The sequence below is a fragment of the Hevea brasiliensis genome, chromosome 13 (genome assembly GCF_030052815.1).
Source record: "Hevea brasiliensis isolate MT/VB/25A 57/8 chromosome 13, ASM3005281v1, whole genome shotgun sequence".
Classification (NCBI taxonomy): domain Eukaryota; kingdom Viridiplantae; phylum Streptophyta; class Magnoliopsida; order Malpighiales; family Euphorbiaceae; genus Hevea; species Hevea brasiliensis.
The window spans coordinates 54400720-54419062 of record NC_079505.1 but is presented as its reverse complement, the minus strand read 5'-3'; the positions used below and the strand labels follow the sequence as shown (position 1 = coordinate 54419062).

Genomic DNA, 18343 nt, shown 5'->3' with positions numbered 1-18343 from the left:
GCTTCCTTTAAAACTTCCATAGCCAACAATATTAGATTTGAACCCTTTAAACTATTTAGCAATATTAGTATTAAGCTTCTGATTATGAGCCAGAAGTTGTTCTTCCCTTAGGAAGTGTTGCTTGCCCTATAAACTAAAAGTCATAGTGAGATCAATAAAATTCTAGTTAATTGTGCCTAGAGTTTTAAGCCATTTCACACCAATACTAAATCATAGCTTTCAAGAGGTAACAAATACACATCAATTGTAAATTTCTGCTACTGCATGACCCATTCTAAATTATGGCACATAGAATCACATTTTAACTCTTGGCTATTAACAATTTCTACCCAAACTCTCTTAACTTTTGTAACCACATAGTGCAACTTTTTAGCCATATATTCACTAAGGAAATTATGAGTACTTCCTGTATTTATCAATACATTCAACCTTCTTTTTCGATAGCTACCTTTAATCATCATCGTTTGATTACTTTTAGTTCCCCACATTGCATTAAGGGAAAGTTGGCCTTCTTGCACATGCTCATTAATATCTCACCTTTAACATCTACTTCTTCTAATTCATCTTCATCAATTATTTCTTTAAGTTGTAGGACATATATCTACCTCTTTTTACATCTATGCCTAAGGGCTTATTTTTCATCACACCAATAGCAAAGATTTTTTGCCCTGTTTTCATCTATTTCCTTACTGGTTAGAGTTGGTGGAATCTTTTAGGTTACATTTATTGGTTTGACATTTTGCTAGGTTGTTTAATGTTTTGTACTCAAACATAATTTTGGGTATGTAGTGGATGTGGTTATAGTGAGGGGTTTGTAACTTACAAAAGTTATAAAATTTAGATTGGGTTTTGATGTGGATTTAGGCTTTTATTAGATTACCACTACTGTTATCTTTTGTAATATAGCAAGGGAATATGCTTTAGCCAAAGTTCTAGGTTTAAACATACGAAAGGGCATTTGTATTTTATCATTAAGGCAAGATAAAAAGAAATTGAGGGTTTGTTCTTCAGTAATACCTGCTTGCGAATGCGATTCATTAAATGCATTCAGGAAATCTTGGAGAGAATTTGTTTACCTCAAATTCCTGAGTTCTACTAAGGGGTCATCATAGGCTTAACTGCCAAATCTTGGCCTCATAGTCTTAGTGTACTACTTACCCCAATCTGCATAAGTATTTGCTCCTTTCATCTTAACAAAACCTTGATGCCATTGAATAGCCTTCCTTTTAGGTGTAATGATACTAGTTTTATATGATTCTCAAAGGCAATTCTTCCAACTTCAAAGAAATACTTAGCTTTCAATAGCCATCCTTCCACACCTTCACCATTGAAGCATGGGAATTCTAGATTTGTAGAGCTATTCCATGGATTCCCTACTCGATCTTCATGTTCTTCATTCTGCAACTACTCTACTCGATTTGTTTGCTCAACTACTTTTACACTTTGGTGAGTCAATCTTGTAAGCAAGGTCTTGAGCTCTACCACCATGTCCTGTAGTCTTGTTTATTGTCTATCCTCATACTCCAACACCATAGAAGCAATCTCCTTATGCCATTCTTGTGAATGAGTCTCCTTGACTGTCATCATCAAGGATATAGCTATAATACCAAATGTTATGATAAAAGAAAAAAATCATAGAAAATGGTATTATTTCACTGGAAATTTCAGAATGAATCCATACAACAGTTATTATTTCTTTTATAGCTCAACTTATCTCTTAACAACCTATCAAATTTACGATAAACACTCAACCATTCCAGCTCATTACAACTTGCTACACTAATAATCTCTAAGAAGATGACAGCCGCCTTCATAGCTTTTGCATAGCAATTTCCTTTGGCCTAACCTTCAATCTGCACACATAAAACTCACTGTCTCACTACTAGTTCTCTGTACTATTTAACTCTTTCTTCACTTTATTATTCTGTATCACAACAACTTCCTCTGACTTAGCCTAACTTCCTCTGACATAGCCTTCAATCTTGCAATGACGATTGTTATTCATGAGCACACATAAAACTTATCATTTCACTAATAGTTCTTTGCACTATTTAACTCTTTCTTCATGTTATTATTCTTTATCACAACAGGTGGACATTTTTTGGTGAAATCAATTGCATTAGAAAATATACATCCAAAGCTTTTTACAAATAGGTGTCTCATAAAAAAGTTTTGGTTTTCATTTATAGCTAATAGACAACAAAGAACAGCTTATTGATACTCTTGTAACCGACCAGCCACCCTTTACAAAATCAATACTTTGTTGTAAGTCTTATCTTTTTGAAATATTATCTGCTAGCCTTTTATCCTAGAGATGAGATAATAAAATTATTATTATTATTATTATTATTATTATTATTATTATCATCATCATCATCATCATCATCATCATCATCATCATCATCATCATCATCATCAAATTATCTCTTAAGCCATCCAATTTACCTATAAATAGGTACTAAGAACATTGAAGAAAGGGTTAGAATTTTTATAGAGGCTAAGTTCTATTTACCATTGTTTCTTTGCTCACTCAATTATGGGCTAGCTTTAATGGTGTTTGCACTATAATTTTTATCAATAATGAGCTTTTCTACTAACAATCTTTTGTTTTAGCAGCATGTTATGGTTGCTATTTGATGAGAGTTGGAGGATTGTTTATGAGCATAAAAGATTTTGGGCTTTGTTAATGAGGTTGGACATTATACTATCCAAGTCAGACATATTATTGACATTGGAAGGTAATTTAGCAATTAATGTTGGTTTGTGAAATACTAGGAAAGGAGGCGAGGTTAGGAAACAGTGAATGTCTGGGGGTAATAAATTGATGTTTTAATAGCTAATGAAGGCTTATGGTTATCAAGAAAGAGAAGATTGTGGATAAGATGATTCGAGCAGTAAGTTGGTGTCTAATGACTATAAAGTGAGTTTAATGATGTGAAGGAATTATGGAGAAACATGAAGGGATAAACTCAAAGGGCAAGTAACTCATTTTTTCCTTTTTTGTTATGAGACAAACATGAATAAAAGAAATTAAAAAAATTATTATTTAGTCCCTCTATTATAATGAAACAAATTATTTGGTCCTCTTATTTTAAAATACACTAGTTAGCCTTTATATTTTTATTTGGTTTACTCTTTAGTCCCTTCAATCATTTTAAGTGTTAGTTTAAATCTCATTCAATCTTTGTAATTTGAAAAACACAACTATATAGTCCCTCTATTTTTTAAATCTTAATTATTTAATTCTTATAATGGTAATTTCTCTCCTTTGAATATAGTAACAGAAAATTAATTTATATTGGACAAAGGGACTAAAGAGTAGATGAAATAAAAATACAGGAACTGACTATTGTATTTTTTAAATAAGACCAAATAGTTAGTTTCATTAAAATAGAGGAAGAAAAATTACTTTTTAGTCTATGTATTTCAATGAAACTAACTATTTAGTTTCTATATTTTAAAAAATATATTTTTAGTCCCTTATTTTTTGTTCATTAAACTGTTTAGTCCTTTTATCAATTTTTCTGTAAGTCAATGGATTTAATGTTAATCAAATTACTATGTAGTCTCTCTATTTTACTAAAACTAATTAGTTGATTTTTATATTTTAAAAAACATATTAGTTAGTTCCTGTAATTTAGTTTTGTTAACTACTTAGTCACTCTAATTTTTTTTTTTTTATACCCAAACTACCTTGACATTTTCCCCTTTATTTTACTCTTACTCTCTCTTATTTCTCTCTTCCCATGTTTTTTTCCTATATGCACCCATACCATGCCCTCCCTTATTTTCTCTTCATTTTCATTTTTTGATAGAAAAATGATACAATTTTTCTATGGAAAAAGGTTAATCAATTTGTTTAGATCTCTAAATAATCAAGGTGTTAGTTTGGAAAAAAATATTTCTTAATAGAGAAAATATAAAAATAATGCTCAGAGAATTGTATGAAAATATTTGAATAATTTTAAAAAAATACAAATTCTGATTTAGTTTCCATACAATAAAATTTTAATTTTCATTTTAAGGAATATATTATTCAATATATATGAATCATATAATTAATTTTACTAAAATAAATAAATTAAATAATAATAATCTTTAAAATATAATGACTATCTAATTAATTTTACTAAAATAAAAAAATTAAATAATAATTTAATTGACATTAAAATCTATTCTCTTAATATAATATTTGATTAATGAACTAAAAAATTTAATAAAAATAAATACAATAATTAAATAATATATTTTTTAAAAAAATTAAATAATATTATTTATATATATTTAATAAAATTTAAATTTAAAATTTTATAATTTTAAATTTGGTTCAATGATATGTACTTAAAAAAAATAAAAAAACAATTAAAAAAATGTGCTAAGATATTTCTCAAAACAATCTTGAGCTTCTAGCACCCAGGTCGTTATCAAGCTTTCTACAGAGTCATAGTATTGATAATTTATTTTATCATTCTTCAATTATATATTATTTTTTTATTGTCTTAGTTAATGGTAATCATTAATGATTTGACAGAAACTCGTGAGGTGTACATAGGCCTTTTATCTAAACTGTTCTTTTTTTTGTTAATTATTAAAAAAAAATTATACATTTGGCTAATTTTTATAATTAAATTTTTAAATTTTTATAATTATTAATTAAATTTTAATAATTAATTATTTTATAGATAAAATTATATTATTTTATTTGAATCAATCTATATATTTAAGTTAACGTTAATAAAACCTTGTTTGTTATTACTATTTAATACATAGCAACATAATATAATCTTAAAAATAAAATAAAATAAAATAAAATTTAAATTTTTCTTATCTGTACAGTTAAATCTTTCTTTAAATAAATTATTTTATATTTTATTTATTTTTTTTTATTAATACTTTAAATTTATTTTATAAATTATTAATTAGTATATCATTTTAATTATATTTTTTATTAAGTTACATTAACTTTTCAGCAATTTTATTTTTAATCTCTTTCAACTATGTAATTTTCTCTTTAACAGTATTTTTTGTCAAAGCAAATATGCAAGAAGCTCATTCTCTCAACTTGCAAGGTGAATCAAATCAATAAAAAAAAGAATAATCATTCTTTTGAATTAATTATTCATTAATATTAATTATAAATAAATTTATAAAGTGCAATTTTTAATTAAAATAGTCAAGATAAAAGCTATTATAATTACTTCCTAAACACTATATTTTAATAATTTATTGATGATTGAGTCAATTTGAAACATCAATCAAATGTGAAGTTTAATTAATAATCATATAAATTTTAAAGTTTAATTGTAAAAATTAATAAACTTTATAGGTTTTTTTTGAACAATTAATCTTAATTTGAAATTTCTTATGTGACTTTTCTAGTGATGATATGCCAATTAACGTAAAATTTTCATTAAATATATTAATGATTTATTAAAAGTCGAGTCAATTTGAAATATCAATTAAATATGAGAGTTTAATTAATAGATATGTAAATTTCAGGAGTTTATAAATAAATTTTGTTAATTTGTATTATTGATAAAGAAATAAAGTAATTTTATAGAATCTATAAAATAAATAAAATATTGTTAAAAATGTATAATATTTAGGTTTAAATTTATTAAAATATATATAAAAAATCTTTTACTTCAACTAAACACTGGAAATAATTTAAATTTTTCTTTCCTTTTCTCGTCATCCAAACACTAAAATTTAATATCAGAATCTCCTTCAAAACATTTTTAAAGTATCATTAAAAAAATATCAATATTATTATATATGTAAGATAAATAACAAAAGTGATAAAAATATATTGAAAAATTAAATTATAAGAAATAGTTTTAGATTTTCTTAATAAAGCAAGTAAAAGCCATAAAATATAAGAATTATGAATAATAAAAGCCCTAAAAATATAATTTTCTTAATAAAGTTAATAAAGAATTATAAGAAATGGTTTAGATTTTCTTTATTTTTTTTAATTATTATACAGTTTGAATAACATACCTACATAAGAAAATTAAATTTACATTTTCAATGTATTTTTACGGCTTTTTCTATTTATTTTACATAAATAATAATATTCACATATTTATTGATCATGCATTTTAAAGGAAATTTTGAGTTTAAAGTTTATTGTTTGGTATTTGAATTTTTTTTTGTTTGATTGAAGTAAAGGAATTTTAATACTTTTTATTAAATTTAAATTTAAATATTTATAAATATTTGAATAATATTTTATAATTTTTATAAAATTATTTTATTTATTTATTAACAATGTAAATACCATAATTTATTTATAAACATAATTATTGAAATTTTAATTTTTAAAATTAAATATATTTATTTAATGGGACTTAAATGGCTATTGGGTCATTTTTAAAAGATTTAAATGTCTATTTTCTTTTAACTTTTTAACAGAAATTTAACAGTGTTAAAGTTTTGGATTTTTTAAGCTATTTTAAAAAATTTATGAGTTTAAATAGTTATTTTAATTAGTTTAAGAGATTAAGTGGATCCGAGTTTAAATGATTATTCATCAAATTTTCAAGGGCTTGAAATAACTTCTTACCTTTAAAATAATTTAATTTTTAAAATTTTATTTTATTAATAAAATAATCTCTAAAATTTTATTTTATTAGTGAAATAGTTTATATATTTAAATTTTATATTCAAGTAATTATATATTTTTTATTTACTATAATTATATTAAATTTAGAATAAATAATTAATTAAATATAAAATTTTAATGTAAAGATTATTTTACTAATAAAATAAAATTTTAAGCATTAAATTATTTTATATTAAAAATAGTTAATTGTTTATATTAAATATAAAATAAATAATTACTTAAATACAAAATTTAAATGTGAAGATTATTTTATAAATAAAATAAAATTTTAAAACTGAATTATTTTAAATTGAAAAAAAATTATAAAGATTAATTTATTAATAGAGTTTAAATTTAAAAACTAAATTGTTATTAAAAATAAATTAAGGACTAATTTGTAGTTTTGTTATATGTCAAGGATTTAGTTGTAAATTAACCAAAAGAAAAAGACAAAGATCTAACAGCTTGGTATGCGTGCACTGTTCACAGTTCACTTCAAACCCAAGTCCAACCCGTACAGAATCTATTCAGCCACTCTCACTCTTTCTTTACTCTTCTTCTTCTTCTTAAAAGAAACCCAGTTCTCTCTCCCTTTGTCGCCCTTTCCTTCTATTTTCCCACTTTATTTCTCATTTTCCCCTTACGATGCCAATCAACAAGGACCCATCTACTCCCCCTCCTATGATCGGGAAAATCGGGCCCTACACTGTCTTCGTGACCCCTCCCTCCACCCCTAAACCGGCGGGGCCTGTTTTTGATTCCCCTAAAAAGGTGGTTTCACCGCCTCCCGTCCTGCCGCCGCCCCAGCAAATCGATAAGTCTGTTTCTGCTCAGCCTTTGTCTGATGTGTCCGTTTCTGGGTTCTTCAGAAGTGCTTTCGACAAAGTGCAAAATGGTTTGTTTTTTTTTTTCCTTCCAGTTCCTCGTTTCTTTCAATGTATGATATGTTGTGACTTTCTGTTTTGCTCTTTCTTCTTTGATGCTGGTTTGGTTTGTTGAAAGTAAAGAATCAAACTAAGAGGGAATTTTAATTATGGGAATGATCTTGATTAAGAGTTTTCCTTGGAAAATTTGGGATTTGGGGGATTTACCTATTCTTTACTCGTCATTAATAAAACCAAGTTTGAACTGTCTTTTCCTTTTCACGTTATTTGCAGCACATTCAAGTTTGGATGAGTATTTGGCACGTTGGTTTGGGTTAAATCAGTCCAAGTATCAGTGGGCGTTGGATGATTATTATGAGAGCAAGGAATTGGTAAGCTGGATTGCATGAATCATGAATCTATAGTATATTGTTTTTCATCAATGGTCTGTTATGCTTTTTTTTTCTTAAGTCTTAATTGAAGGACTTTTTTATTTTTTATTTTTTTTATAGTATGCTGTGTTTTTAATAGTATATTTATAATGTGCAAGGAATTGGTAATCTGTTATGGCGTGTTTTTTTTTTAATAACAAAAATTGAAGGACTTAATGTGTTTTTCTCATTAGAATGCCACCACCACTGTCATCTTCATGATTGCTTTCTTTTAACAATATATTTGTGCAGCTTTAGCTTTGACTGCTTTAATTATCATCATTAAGTTTGGTAGAATGAATTTTATTGTTGAAGTTAAAGGTAAGTAGCTTAAAAGCAATTGCTTTTCAATTCTCATGCCTTTCTCTCAGTCCCTTAATTATTCTTTATTATACAATTATTCTTCATTATACAACAACCAAGTTTGATTGTCATTTTAATAATTACTTTCTGATATCCATTTTGTGGCTTGTTCTAAAAGATTATCTGTGTTGTTGATTTGTTTCTCAAAGTGTATGAATTCACTCACTATTAGTTGCTTGATCTAAGTTCACGAAGCTAGTTGCACTAATTCTATGAGATTTGTGTTCTCTTCTTTGTAATTTATTGCAGCAAAAACAATAGTGTTTATGCAATGCTATTATAACTGAAAATGTGTCTGGTTAAGAGGTTGATTACTCTATAACAGAATGTTGCAAGATGAGGGCTTGATTTATACTTTTGTTGGGCAATAATTTTGTAACCTAGATTGCCAAGCTGCTTCATCAGTATAACAATCTACTGGAAATCATTCTTGCTAAAATGTCAATGATATTCTACCTTGTATTATTTCACCCTCAACTATGCTAACTACTTAGTCAACGCTATATGCATTGATGTAATAACTTTTCTGAAGGAATATAGTTAACAGAATTTTAAACTTTTATTTGTGTTTTGAGATGCTATACTCCTTTTGTAGGAAGTATTCAGTTTCAGTTGAGTGTGTGATTCCCAGGTTAGGAATACAGCTTCCTTCCCATGCTCCTATTTCTGTTCCATCATAGCGAGCAAAAAATTATTTTATTTTATCAAGTTCCTCTTGGTTGCCTATAGCCCCTGATCTTTTCCTGTTCTGATTCATCATGAATTTTCCCAAAACAGCCCTTGAAATCTGCTCTAAATCTGTATGATTCAAGAAATGATTCAGACTGCGCAAATCAGTGTCAGTTATCATCAAATTTTCTGCTGCATCATTCATGTCCTTCTCTAACACATCTTAGAATCTGTGATTTCTTGCTATGACTTATAACTATTTTGATCAGATATCCACAGGAAATCTATGCTTTGAGGAACTGAAGGGAATGTATTCAGCTATTGAGATAAGGAAAAAAAAGACTTGAAAAAGTGTTCAGAGAGAGAGAGAGAGAGAGAGAGAGAGAGAGAGAGAGAGAGAGAGAGAGAGAGAGAGAGCAGGTTGAAACAACTTTTAGAAGGGATCATGTTTATGTGAAATATAGATGTTGATATATAGGGCACTCCTACCCAATTGCTAACAGGTTGTGACAACTATTCATAAGTTATTGTGTTTAGATGGAATATAGATGTTGATATACAGGGCACACCTATGCAATTGCTAAATATAATGTAGCAATATACTTGTTGGAAGTCAAGCTTTGTCACTTACAGAACAATCCGTTTCTCCTAAAGAACTAATTTTTGCTTGCGTAGATGAGTTTAGGGGGAAAAAAAAAAAAAGCGTTGCTGATGAAGGCATTGGGAAATAGCTGACTTGCGATGAGAGTGGAAGGTGGCATGCTTTGACTTTCTCTAAATCATGCAGTACGTGACATTAGCACCCCTTTTATATTGGAACTAGCGGGATGCTTTCTGATTATGTGTGTGTGCATAGATAAAAAGTTGATCCTGGTACTCAAAATTTGTGCAATTAGAACTAAATAGGATTATAGGAAAATGTAGGTTGTTTTATTTAAATTTCAAAATGTTTGCAATTTCTTAGATGGGCCCTACAAGATGTGTTCTTGATGTAGGACTAATATATTAGCTTGCACTTTAGGCATGAATCCTTTTTAATTATTCTTTATTACGTAATACTTCTTATACTAGAATGAATTCAATTCAATTCAAATGATTTTGTAAGCTTGTGTTTGGAATAAATTTTAAAATAATAGAGATCATTTTTGGAATAATTGAAATGTGAAATGAATGTTCTTGTATTCATATTGTGCCCTTGATTATGAAGAAACAAATATAATTTAAGTAGGGGTTGGGATTAAGGCATAGTTGTTGTCTTTGTTGTATTTTGGATTTTAAGCATGATGAAGTAAATTCTTGAAAAATCATGTCACTTGGGTATGAGTTCATTTCTTTTAAAATTACTTTTTTCTTTCAAACTAAAATAATTGAAGTCTAGCAACTTTAAACTTTTTAAACATGAGAATTGATCATAACAGATTTCAATTAAATTGAGCTTTTTCATATTTAGACTCTCCAAACACACCCTACATGTGCATCCTAAGTGGAAAAAGAAATGGATTTTGGCTGGTTAATAGAAAAAAGTAATTGCCAGGTTTGGGGCTCAATTTGGTTGGTTGGGGACATAACTATTGGATGTGGATTTTGTCCAAATGCATGGATACCCATTTTGAAAGGTAGGTTCTCCTACAATTGGGCTAAATACCAATTGATACACTCTTCAAAGTGTTCATAATTTTTTGACATGCAATAGCTGCATAAAACCTCTCCTCGCTAGCACCCACCCCCGCGCATTAACCCCACCCAACACACACACACACACACCAAAAAAAAAAAAAACTATATTTATTGAGAAAGGGTGGAAGGGGAAGGGCATGAGAAAGGGGAGATGTACATGCCAATCTACCTTAATAGTCAGATGCTGACTATCGAGTAAATAAATAGCAATTTTTATGCTCTCCAAGTTGTTCAAATCTTTTCAACAGTTATATTACACCACAAGACCATTCCCTTTTCTCTCCCTGTAGTTATTTAGACTTTTGTGAAGGTAGATGACGTGCGGCTAGAAAAAGGCAAATTTAGCCACGTGAAAGATAGTCACTGCCTTTCAAGAAAACAAATGACTACTTATAGTAGTCCAATTGTTTTCATTCTGGATTTTGATGAGAAAATTTTCATAAAAAACCTGCTTTTGAAATTCATATTGCAATGAATGCCCCACGAGTCACAATACTTTAATTCCATTGTATTGTTTATGGAATAGCATTTAATTTGTCTCTTCTGGATGGTGGGCTTGGGTTGTTTATCCCATTCTTGCATTGTTTGTTGGCCTTGTCAATGCAAAAAGGATGCTCTGTATTGATATTCACTGAGATTAATGATATGTCTAGTCATTATTATATGTATGTACTCAAACCTTTATTGTTACAATTATTTATATGAACATTATTTGTGGCCCTGATTCATTCTGCATTTTTACAAAGTGCCAAATAAAACCTAGTCTCCCTACTTCCCCTTATCTTAGAAGACTTGTCATTTCTATTGGTCTTTCTTAATTCAGAGATAATGACTATGTGGATATTTGGTTCACTTTTTGGGTGCAGCTGATAATTGATATACATCCAAACAAGTGAATCAAAGTATTTGGTAAACTTCAAAAAATAGAGCTAATAGGTAACTGATATGATACCCTTCAGTTGCAGTTTGTATCATGTAGAAAGAGATGATTCTCCTTAAATTCAATTAATCTGTACATGGGTATATATATACAATTGATTCCTATAACTGTTTTTTACTAATTAGGAAGAAATCCTAAGTAAGAAATCCTAAATAGGAATACAGAATATACAGAGAAATAATATAGTGATTGATTTTCCATAACACTCCCCTCAAGTTGGAGCATAGATGTTAATCATGCCCAATTTGTTACAAATGTAGTCAATCCTAGCTCTATTCAGAGCTTTTGTGAAACTATCTCTTAACTGCTCTCCAGTTTTAATGTGTCCTGTTGAGATGATCTGTTGTTAAATCTTTTCCCAAACAAAGTGGCAATCAATCTCAATATGTTTGGTCCGCTTATGAAACACTGGATTAGAAGCAATATGGAGAGCAACTTGATTATCACACTACAATTTTGCAGGCAGAGAGGTCTTAAATCCTGTCTCATCTAGTAATTGATGTATCTACATTACCTTACATACTGATTGTGCCATGGCTCTGTATTCCGATTCAGCATTAGATCGAGAAACTCTGCTTCTTGCTTCTCCAAGACACCAAATTTCCTCCAACAAAAACGCAATATCCAGTAGTTGACCTCCTGTCTACCTTAGATCCAGCCCAGTCGGCATCTGAAAAACATTCAACATTCAAATGCCCATGATTACCATATAACAAACTTTTTCCTGGAGCGCCCTTCAGATAACACAAGATTTGTCCCAAGGCTTCTCAATAAGCAACAGCTGGGGAAGACATAAATTGACTTACCACACTAACGGCATAAGCAATGTCAGGACGAGTGATTGTAAGGTAGTTCAATTTTCCTACCAATCTCCTGTATCTCTCTGGATCTTCAAACAACTCACTATCCCCTGCTAACAGTTGTAAATTTGGAGTCATTGGTGCACTGCAAGGCTTAGTACCTAATTTTCTTGTCTCTGTCAATAGATCGAGGACATATTTTCTTTGAGACAAGAAAATACCCTTCTTACTTCTCATAACTTCAATACTCAAGAAATACTTTAACAATCCCAAGTCTTTGGTCTGAAACTGGGTTTGGAGGAAGGTTTTAAGTGATGAAATACCTGCAGAGTCGCTTCCAGTGATGACAATGTCACCCATATAGACTACCAGGAGAATTAGACCAGCCTCAGATTGCCTATAAAATACTGAGTGATCACACTTACTTTTTTATATATCAAATTCCTGTACTGCTTCACTGAATCTTCCAAACCGGGCCCTAGGACTTTGTTTCAAGCCATAAAGAGACTTCCGAAGCCTACAAACTTTACCCAACTCTCCCTGAGTAACAAACCCAGGTGGTTGCTCCATATACACCTCTTCCTAAAGATCACCATGAAGGAAAGCATTCTTGATATCCAATTGGTGCATGGACCAATCATATGTAGCTGCTAAAGAGATAAACAAGTGACAGAAGTAAGTTTAGCTGCAGGAGAAAAAGTGTCAGAGTAATCAACTCCATATGTCTGAGCATATCCTTTTGTCACAATGCGTGCTTTTAATTTAGCCACAGAACCATCAAGATTTACCTTTACTGTAAATATCCATTTGCAACAGTTCCCATGTACCATTAGCATCTAAAGTCTCAATTTTCTCTTTCATAGCAGCACACTAGCCAGGATAAGACAGTGCCTCACCAACAGTATTAGGGATAAGAACAGATTTTAAAGAATTAACAAAACACCGAGAATAAGAAGACAATTGATTATGAGAAACAAAAGAAGAGATAGGGTAAATGCATGAACGCTTACCTTTACGAAGAGTAATGGGTAATAACAAACACTGCTTTGTCGTAAGATCCTGAAACAAACACTAGTCAGGAAAAAAGGAAACATAACAATTTAAGATACGAGTAAGTTTATTAATAGAAAGTAGATTAAAAGAGAATTTTGGTAGACACAAAATAGATGACAAAGAAATTGATGAAGTCGGGTTCGCAGTTTCAGAACCCATGATACAAGAAGTAGAACTATTAGCTAAAGTAGTAGTAGAGAAAGTGAGATTAGACTGAAAAGCAAATAGAATACTAGAATTACCTGTCATGTGATCTGTCGCACCAGAATTAATAACCCATTTGGATGAGGAAAACGCAAAGCATGTTAGTGGATTTACCTGACTTAGCGATAGCAGTGACAGGGGAACTGGTAGGCTTTAGAGATGTCTGATACTGGGAAAACTGTACAAAATCCTGTGCAGATACCAAAACAGTTTTCTCAGAGGAAGATACTGTAGAATCCTCTGCTGCCATATTTACTATCTGTGATTGCTGATTTTTCCTCTGAAGTTGTGAACAATTATATTTTGTATGGCTAGACTCATGGTAATAATAACAAATGACTCCTCTTGAGTCCTGATTAGAACTAGCCTCCCCATTATACTGATTACCTCTGTTGCCTGTAATTCCTCCTCTACTTCCTCTTCTATTACCCTGTTGTCCATTTGGATTATGGCTAATAAGAGTACTACTGGCAGGCTGTGAAGATTGAGTACTCTCTGTACGAATGACCCGTGTGAACGTTTCATGCAAAGAGGAAATCTCAAAACTGGAGAGAATCTGATTTAGTAGTCTCATACTCTGAAGGAAGGCCTGCAAAAAAACTCATAACAGCTTGTTGCTCCCGTTGGGCCTGTTGAACTTTCACATTAGGACTAAAAGGCAACAATACATTAAGTTCCTCATATACCCGTTTAAAATCTATAAAATAAGCCGTGAGAGACTTATCCTCTCTAAGCACAGTAGAATGCCTTACAAACATCATAAATACGGGAGATATTTCCTCTATCAGAATACAGAAAATCTAAGTAACTCATCAATTCCTTAACAAATTTACAGTGATTAATTAAACTAATTACCTCACTGTGAATCGAGTTTCGAAGCCGCAAAAACAACCTAGCATCCTCCATTATCCAAGTTTGCCATGTATCATCAGTAGGTGGGTCTTTAGTAAGGTGATCATCCTTATTAATGCTACGCAAATAGACTATAACGGTCTTACTCTACTCCAGGTAATTTGAACCATTAAGTTTGTGTTCTGTGATCTTAGTCATCACTGGAATCACATCAGAAATAACATTTTTATTGTCTGCCATTTGTTGAGACAAATAAAACTAACCGAAACGCTAATTCAAAGTGCTTACAGCTGCAAAATAACCCAAAATCACAAATCAAGCAAATACCGAAATAGGATTTGAGAGCCAAACCTCATAAGTCCTTTAATGGTGTACTGGATCAGGCAATAGCACACAGTGGTGGAATGAGGGGTTGAGGCGACGCCGGCAATGCTGATCGGAGTCGAAACCGACGGCGGACGTTCCTCCACGCACCGGCGAGTGAAGAAACGGCGAGAACTTGAGTTGGGCGCATGAGCCTCACGCGCTTGGATTCCAGCTACCGGATCAGAGGGGACGGCCGGTTGGCGGCCAAGGACTCTCCTGAGTTGGGTGGTGAGAACAAATAGTCACCCTAGATAGATGACCTAGGGTAACAGTGGGTTTCAGTCCAGAAACAGACGGGAAAGAAATTCCATATTTAGATTCCTTAATGAACCTGTTCTGATACCATGTAGAAAGAGGTGATTCTTCTTAATTTCAATTAATCTGTACATGGGTGTATATATACAATTGATTCCTATAATTTTGTTCTACCAATTAGGAAGAAATCCTAAATAAGAAATCCTAAATAGGAATATAGAATGTACAAAGAAATAATATAGTGATTGACTTTCCATAACATATCAGTTCTATTTTTATAGTTATTTCTCATAAAATAATAGCTGATTTGATTTTATTTTCTATTTAGACAATATTATCCTTTTTCATATACCTCGAAAATCAATATTATTAATGCTATTTGTTTCTATCTTTTTTATTTACAATCTTAACACCTTAATTAGTGTGTTACAACTTTGTTAAAATATTTTTTTATTAATAATATAAAATATAAAATACTTATTTATTATGAAAAAATATGTTTTTTATGTCTAAAAACTTGAAATTATAAGATTTTTTCTTTATCAACAATAATAATAACTTTATTATTTCATAACTATAGTTTTCAAGTTATTTAAATTTTTATTTTAACTCAACTCAACTAAGCCTTTATCCCAAAAATTTGGGGTCGGCTATATGGATTCGCTTTTTCCATTCTGAACGATTTTGGGTTAAATCCTCAGAAATGTGTAATGCTTCTAAGTCATGTTGTATTAAATTAATAATTATATTTTTATTTTAGTAATAAAATAAATAATATAATATAATAAATTTATAATTTTATATTTATTTCAATAATAAAATAAATTATATGACATATATCTTTATTAGTTATTATACATATCAACAGCAATAGTTGAATATAGTTTTACACTTAACATAAATCAATTATTATCTGCTACTAGCTATGAGTAATAAGCTAACAACAACGGCTATCGGTTGCATCCAATAGCTAAACCAAACAAGCCCTACATAATATATTGGTAGAATTGGAGAAGTGAAAATATGTTGTTCTTTCATATTTGTTGAACCAGGCTATTCTTTTATCCTTACCATAAAAGAAAACAAAAATGGGGAAAAAAGGACCATTCTTTGATTCAGTTCTTTCAAATGCATGTCAACCAAGTATTGCAGATGAGTAGTTTTAGGTTCTTTTGTTGAAAACTAGAGATTATTCTTTTATTCAGTGAACATACTTTTACCTGTATATGAGGAACCTGTAAACTGTGACATATCATAGTATACTTGCTTTTTCTGATGGAAACTATTGATGTGGCAATTGTATTGTTAGATGAATGAACTTGTCAATGTGATTGTGTATTAATCGTTTGTTCACTAGATTTTTGGTTTGGTTATTATTAATATTGTTTGCTTCTATCTTTTTTATTTACAATCTTAACGCCTTAATTAGCATATTACAACTTTGTTAAAATATTTTTTATTAATAATATAAAATATAAAATACTTATTTATTATGAAAAAATACATTTTTTATAACTAAAAACTTGAAATTATAAGATTTTTTCTTTATCAACAATAATAATAACTTTATTATTTCATAACTACAGTTTTCAAGTTATTTAATTTTTTATTTTAATAATAAAAAAATAATATGATATATTGAATCAATAATTATATATTTATTTTAATAATATAATAAATGATGTATTATATTAAATTAATAATTATATTTTTATTTTAATAATAAAATAAATAATATAATATAATAAATTTATAATTTTATATTTATTTCAATAATAAAATAAATTATATGATATATATCTTTATTAGTTATTATACATATCAACAGCAATAGTTAAATATAGTTTTACACTTAACATAAATCAATTATTATCTGCGACTAGTTATCAGTAATCAGCTAACAACAATGGCTATTGGTTGCATCCAATAGCTAAACCAAACAGGCTCTATATAATATATTGGTAGAATTAGAGAAGTGAAAATATGTTGTTCTTTCATATTTGTTGAACCAGGCTATTCTTTTATCCTTACCATAAAAGAAAACAAAAAAGGGGAAAAGAGGACCATTCTTTGATTCAGTTCATTCAAATGCATGTCAACCAAGTATTGCAGATGAGTAGTTTTAGGTTCTTTTGTTGAAAACTAGAGATTATTCTTTTATTCAGTGAAAATACTTTTACCTATATATGAGGAACCTGTAAACTGTGACATACCCAAGTATACTTGCTTTTTCTGATGGAAACTATTGATGTGGCAATTGTATTGTTAGATGAATGAAATTGTCAATGTGATTGTGTATTAATCGTTTGTTCACTAGCTTTTTGGTTTGGTTATTTGTCCTTGCTGTCAATTTGCATATTTATTAGTGGTTCACTTACTGTACATTGTTCTGGTTTTTTGGCCTTGATGTTTATGATTATCTTGCTTAGACATTGGTAGTGGGTGAATCTCTTACCTTGGACATTTTGATTTCACGGATTGCAGGGAAAAGATAATGCAAAACCAAAAGAAATTTCAAACCAAGTACAGAGCGTGTAGGATTGGGCTGGTAATATGGCATTAGTTATCAGTTTTCTGTTTTTAACCAGATACGTATTATTTGAATTTGATGCTATGACTGTTGGTATGCAGTTTTTAAATTGGGCAGAAAACGTTGAATCACCTGGTATACCATATCTACATACCTAATATATGCAATATCAAAAGTTGATCTTCTTGATTCTTAAAGGAAACTGTCGTCTGGGTTCCTAGAGATCAGCCAGTTTGCAATTTGCTGTATATTGCAGCGGTTAACCAAGTCTGGCTTCGTTTTAGGCTGTGAGTAATGTAATCTCTTTAAAAGTCAATTTTCAGTGCAAGCTTTTTTGTTCATGGACTCCATGAGTTGCAATCTAATTAGAGTACCTCCAAGTTGTGGAGATGTATTATTGTTGCATCTGTACTTCTACCTGACTAAAGCATTTACTAGCAACGATTATGTTGCGGCCGTGATTTTCTTTCAACAGTTAGTTCTTATTTACCAACATTGCTTGAATCTATGAAAGCCAAGCAAGGAATTTCATAGCTAATATGGAGCTGAAATTGATGTGTCATTAAACTGATACAGAAGATCACAAGAAAGGGAACGAATATTGGTCCATACAAGTTCCATTGCTGATACGAGAACCTACCATATTGATCTTTGATTTTGCTTCCACTGAGGCTAGCTAGATCATTGTTTGAGTACGTTTTAAAAACATTTGCCTGGATCAGTTATTCTATAATGA

General features: G+C 29.9%; 1 protein-coding gene across 1 annotated transcript; it reads left to right on the top strand.

Annotated features, from left to right (window-relative positions):
• Positions 1-7115: 7115 nt before the first annotated feature.
• Positions 7116-18079, top strand: LOC110646714 (uncharacterized). The gene is made up of 4 exons (XM_021800243.2): positions 7116-7499; positions 7762-7859; positions 17562-17625; positions 17709-18079. The coding sequence occupies exons 1-3, from the start codon at positions 7250-7252 to the stop codon at positions 17613-17615; spliced, it is 402 nt and encodes a 133-aa protein (XP_021655935.1). The 5' UTR covers positions 7116-7249; the 3' UTR covers positions 17616-17625; positions 17709-18079.
• The last annotated feature ends 264 nt before the right edge of the window (positions 18080-18343 follow it).